The 3631-nt window shown below is 50.6% G+C and overlaps 1 protein-coding gene across 1 annotated transcript; it reads right to left on the bottom strand.

The window, feature by feature from the left end:
* Window positions 1-328: 328 nt before the first annotated feature.
* Window positions 329-2764, bottom strand: msh5 (mutS homolog 5). Its single transcript, XM_068028362.1, has one exon. The coding sequence runs from the start codon at window positions 2762-2764 to the stop codon at window positions 329-331; it is 2436 nt and encodes an 811-aa protein (XP_067884463.1).
* Window positions 2765-3631: the final 867 nt, after the last annotated feature.

Raw genomic sequence — 3631 nt, 5'->3', positions numbered from 1 at the left:
CTCCTCAGTAAAACAACCAATTCACTTTTCTCTTGAGGTTTTATCCTGACGAATGTAATTTACCAACAAGTACTGCCTGTGCGGAGTTTGCAAGTTCTCCCTGTGACCACGTGGGTTTTCGCCGGGTGCCATGGTTTCCTCCCACAGCTAAAGACTTGCAGGTGATAGGTAAATTGGCCATTGTAAATTGCCCCTAGTGTAGGTAGGTGGTGGTAGGGAATATGGGTTAGTATAAATGGGTGGTTGTTGGTCGGCACAGACTCGGTGGGCCAAAGGGCCTGTTTCAGTGCTGTATCTCTAAATAATAAATTCAAAAAATAAAGTCATGTTAAAGCTCAGATGTTGCAAATAACAGCACCTCCTTGCTCAAAAATTCCTGCAAGTCCACACTGGGGTCACTGAGGTCCAAGTGAAGAAACCTATCCACTAATGCCCTATACCCCTCAAATTGGTTTGCTTTTGAAGAACAATCAACACGACGAATAGGTTCTCCTCTGCGGTACAGCTCAGAAACCTGTATCCCTCGCTGCACCACCTGTGGTGGCATCCCAGCCAGTATAGCTATATTGGCAGCATGGCTATTAGTGGACACACCCTCCTTCAGCTGGTAGAAAAACACTAGCTCCTCTCCATCCTGGATGGTCTCTAGCATTAGGTAACGCATAAGAGTACTAGTAGGAAGGAGATTAAGCTGGACCAAACTGTGAAAGTTGGTAGATATAAAGATGTGGGGGCATTTCAAATCTTGCTGCACCCAGTGTCTCAAAACAGCCGCAAGAAGGGACAAGCCATCCACACTATTTGTTCCTTTCCCAAATTCATCAATTAGCACTAGGGATCTCTCTGTAGCATTGTTAACTGCAGCTGCCACCTGGTTCAAGTCAATGATGAAGGTGGACAATCCCACAGACACAGATTCACGGCTTTGGATCCTTGTGTAAATTCCATCTATTAGACCTATATCTGCCTCTGTGGCAGGGACATAACTACCTATCAGTGCCATGAACACTATTAGTCCAACCTCCTTGAGATATACACTTTTGCCACTGGAATTTGGACCAGTGAGGATACGAATCTTTCCATGTTCCTCACCGCTGCTGATGGGGTTTGAAACAAATGTTCTTGTGCACAGTTCCATTAGAGGATGTCTTCCACCTTTGATGTTCACTATATTCTTGCTGGTTAGTCTTGGTCTTGTATAGGTGTTCTCTCGGGCTACAACAGCCATGGCGATTAGGCAGTCCAACTGGGCTGCATATTCCATCACATCATAAAGGACTGCAGACTTCTCTAAAATCTTTGCCTGCAACTGGTGCATGACAGATGTCTCAAGGTCCCGGATTTCACAGTGCAAGTCTCCCAACATTGTATCAAGCTCCTTGGTCCTAGCACTTCTATAATGAAGTCTATCTTCGGAGAGAAACATAAAATCCAGCCCTTCTATCTCAAAATCATTCTTGTCTACCATGCTTGGAAGGCGTGGAATAGTTAGAAGAAATCCAATCAGTGGGATGTAGATAACACAGCATGAAGGAATCCTGTTGTCCAAAAGTGTTAGTTCATTTCTAGCTACTTCAGTTAAGAAATCCGACAGACCCATCAGTTTACGTTTTTTTTCATCTATGGCTGGGTCCACGTTTGGCTTAACTGTGAATCTGTTCTCTGCATTACTACCTTCAAAATCCACCACTTTATTTATGAGACTGGCAATATAATGAAGATCATCTGTGAAAGTCTGAGAGATCTTTGCAAAGAGCTCCACAGACCTGGAGAGGGACCTGCAAGTGTCTCCAATGCACACAGCATTGTACACAGTCTTATACAGACCTTGCCAGTCATTCACTTTGGTGTAGGATAATGTCATTCTTTTCAGAATTAATGGGACATTTTTGATGTGCTTCAAGCAGTCTTGAAGTGTCTGCACTATCTCGGTGTTTCTCGCCAGCATGAAAAACTGGATAACATCCAGCCGTTTGTTCAACTCGTCCAGGTTCTTAGTAGGGCGCATAAACCACAACTTCATCAGCTTTGTCCCCCATTGAGATTTGCAGCGATTCATTACTCCGAATAAGCTGAGTCCCTCTTTTAATCCTGATGCCAGTTTGTACACAGATGGGTGCACTTCTGACTTGAAAATCTGTAACACGCAGTAGGCGTCCTGGTCAACGTGTACGGTATCATTCAGCGCAAATTTCCTGAGTGCCAGGATGGGGACGTTCACACTGGGATCTTCCAATTCTACCCCAATCCTCCTCCTCTCTAGAAACTTCAACAGCCCCCCAAGCGCACGCAGCATGGTGGCGCTCTCGAATGGTATGATTGACGCCAGGTACATGATCCTCTCTGCTTCGGTCAGGTGCGTGGGGATGAAGGGCAGGTTCACTGAAAGCACCCGCTGCTTGCTGATATTAAGCCCGAAGTCCACGTTGGGGAAAATCGCTATTTCTGGCTTCCCATCCTGGCCGTTGTTAGCGGTCCCCGTCGTTTTGAGGAAGTCCGCCATGTTCCGGTCTTGCTTTGCGCTTGTTAAGATGCACCGGGGCTGCACCTCTTCTATCACTTTTCTCAGCAACCTGAGATCCTGTGTGTCAGGGGCATCCGGCATGATGTAGACGGTGCAATCATTGGCGTTGTAGTAAACGAGCCCCAGCTGCCCGCCATACCACAAGACACTCGCGTACACCTCGGGTTGAGAGGGAATTTCCGCGTCGTCTGCCGCCACGGTCACAGCTGACTGCTGGGCCGGGGTAGCAAAATTACTCATTGGACCCAGTGAACGCTCGCCATTGCCACGACAATAACCCCCTGGATGATTTACACGCTTAAGTCTTCCTCGACGGTTTTAAAATAAAATCCCGCCATTTTTGCGTCGCGCACAATCCCTCTACCCCGCGCGAGGCGACGGTTAGCAGCTGCCCCGTGCGGCCCTGATCTCCCGCGCGAGGCGACGGTTAGCAGCTGCCCCGTGCGGCCCTGATCTCCCGCGCGAGGCGACGGTTAGCAGCTGCCCCGTGCGGCCCTGATCTCCCGCGCGAGGCGGGCTTTAGCAGCTGCCCCGTGCGGCCCTGATCTCCCGCGCGAGGCGGGCTTTAGCAGCTGCCCCGTGCGGCCCTGATCTCCCGCGCGAGGCGGGCTTTAGCAGCTGCCCCGTGCGGCCCTGATCTCCCGCGCGAGGCGACGGTTAGCAGCTGCCCCGTGCGGCCCTGATCTCCCGCACGAGGCGGGCTTTAGCAGCTGCCCCGTGCGGCCCTGATCTCCCGCGCGAGGCGGGCTTTAGCAGCTGCCCCGTGCGGCCCTGATCTCCCGCGCGAGGCGGGCTTTAGCAGCTGCCCCGTGCGGCCCTGATCTCCCGCGCGAGGCGACGGTTAGCAGCTGCCCCGTGCGGCCCTGATCTCCCGCACGAGGCGGGCTTTAGCAGCTGCCACGTGCGGCTCTGATCTCCCGCGCGAGGTTCAGCTCTCCTCTTCTTCCCTCGACTCATCGAGCAATAAGTTTCTCATTGACTTTTTCATTGAACTCAATGACATGAAAACAGGCGTTTCACTCTCATGACAGGAACAATGGTAGGCGTATAAATTTTGCAACTTCCTTTTGTATGTCTGCTTTGTCTCGAGCTTGGGCATTGTCGAAG

This window comes from Heterodontus francisci, chromosome 3 (assembly GCF_036365525.1).
Source record: "Heterodontus francisci isolate sHetFra1 chromosome 3, sHetFra1.hap1, whole genome shotgun sequence".
Lineage (NCBI taxonomy): Eukaryota > Metazoa > Chordata > Chondrichthyes > Heterodontiformes > Heterodontidae > Heterodontus > Heterodontus francisci.
Note: the sequence above shows the minus strand (reverse complement) of the source record. Positions and strands in the feature narration are given on the sequence as shown.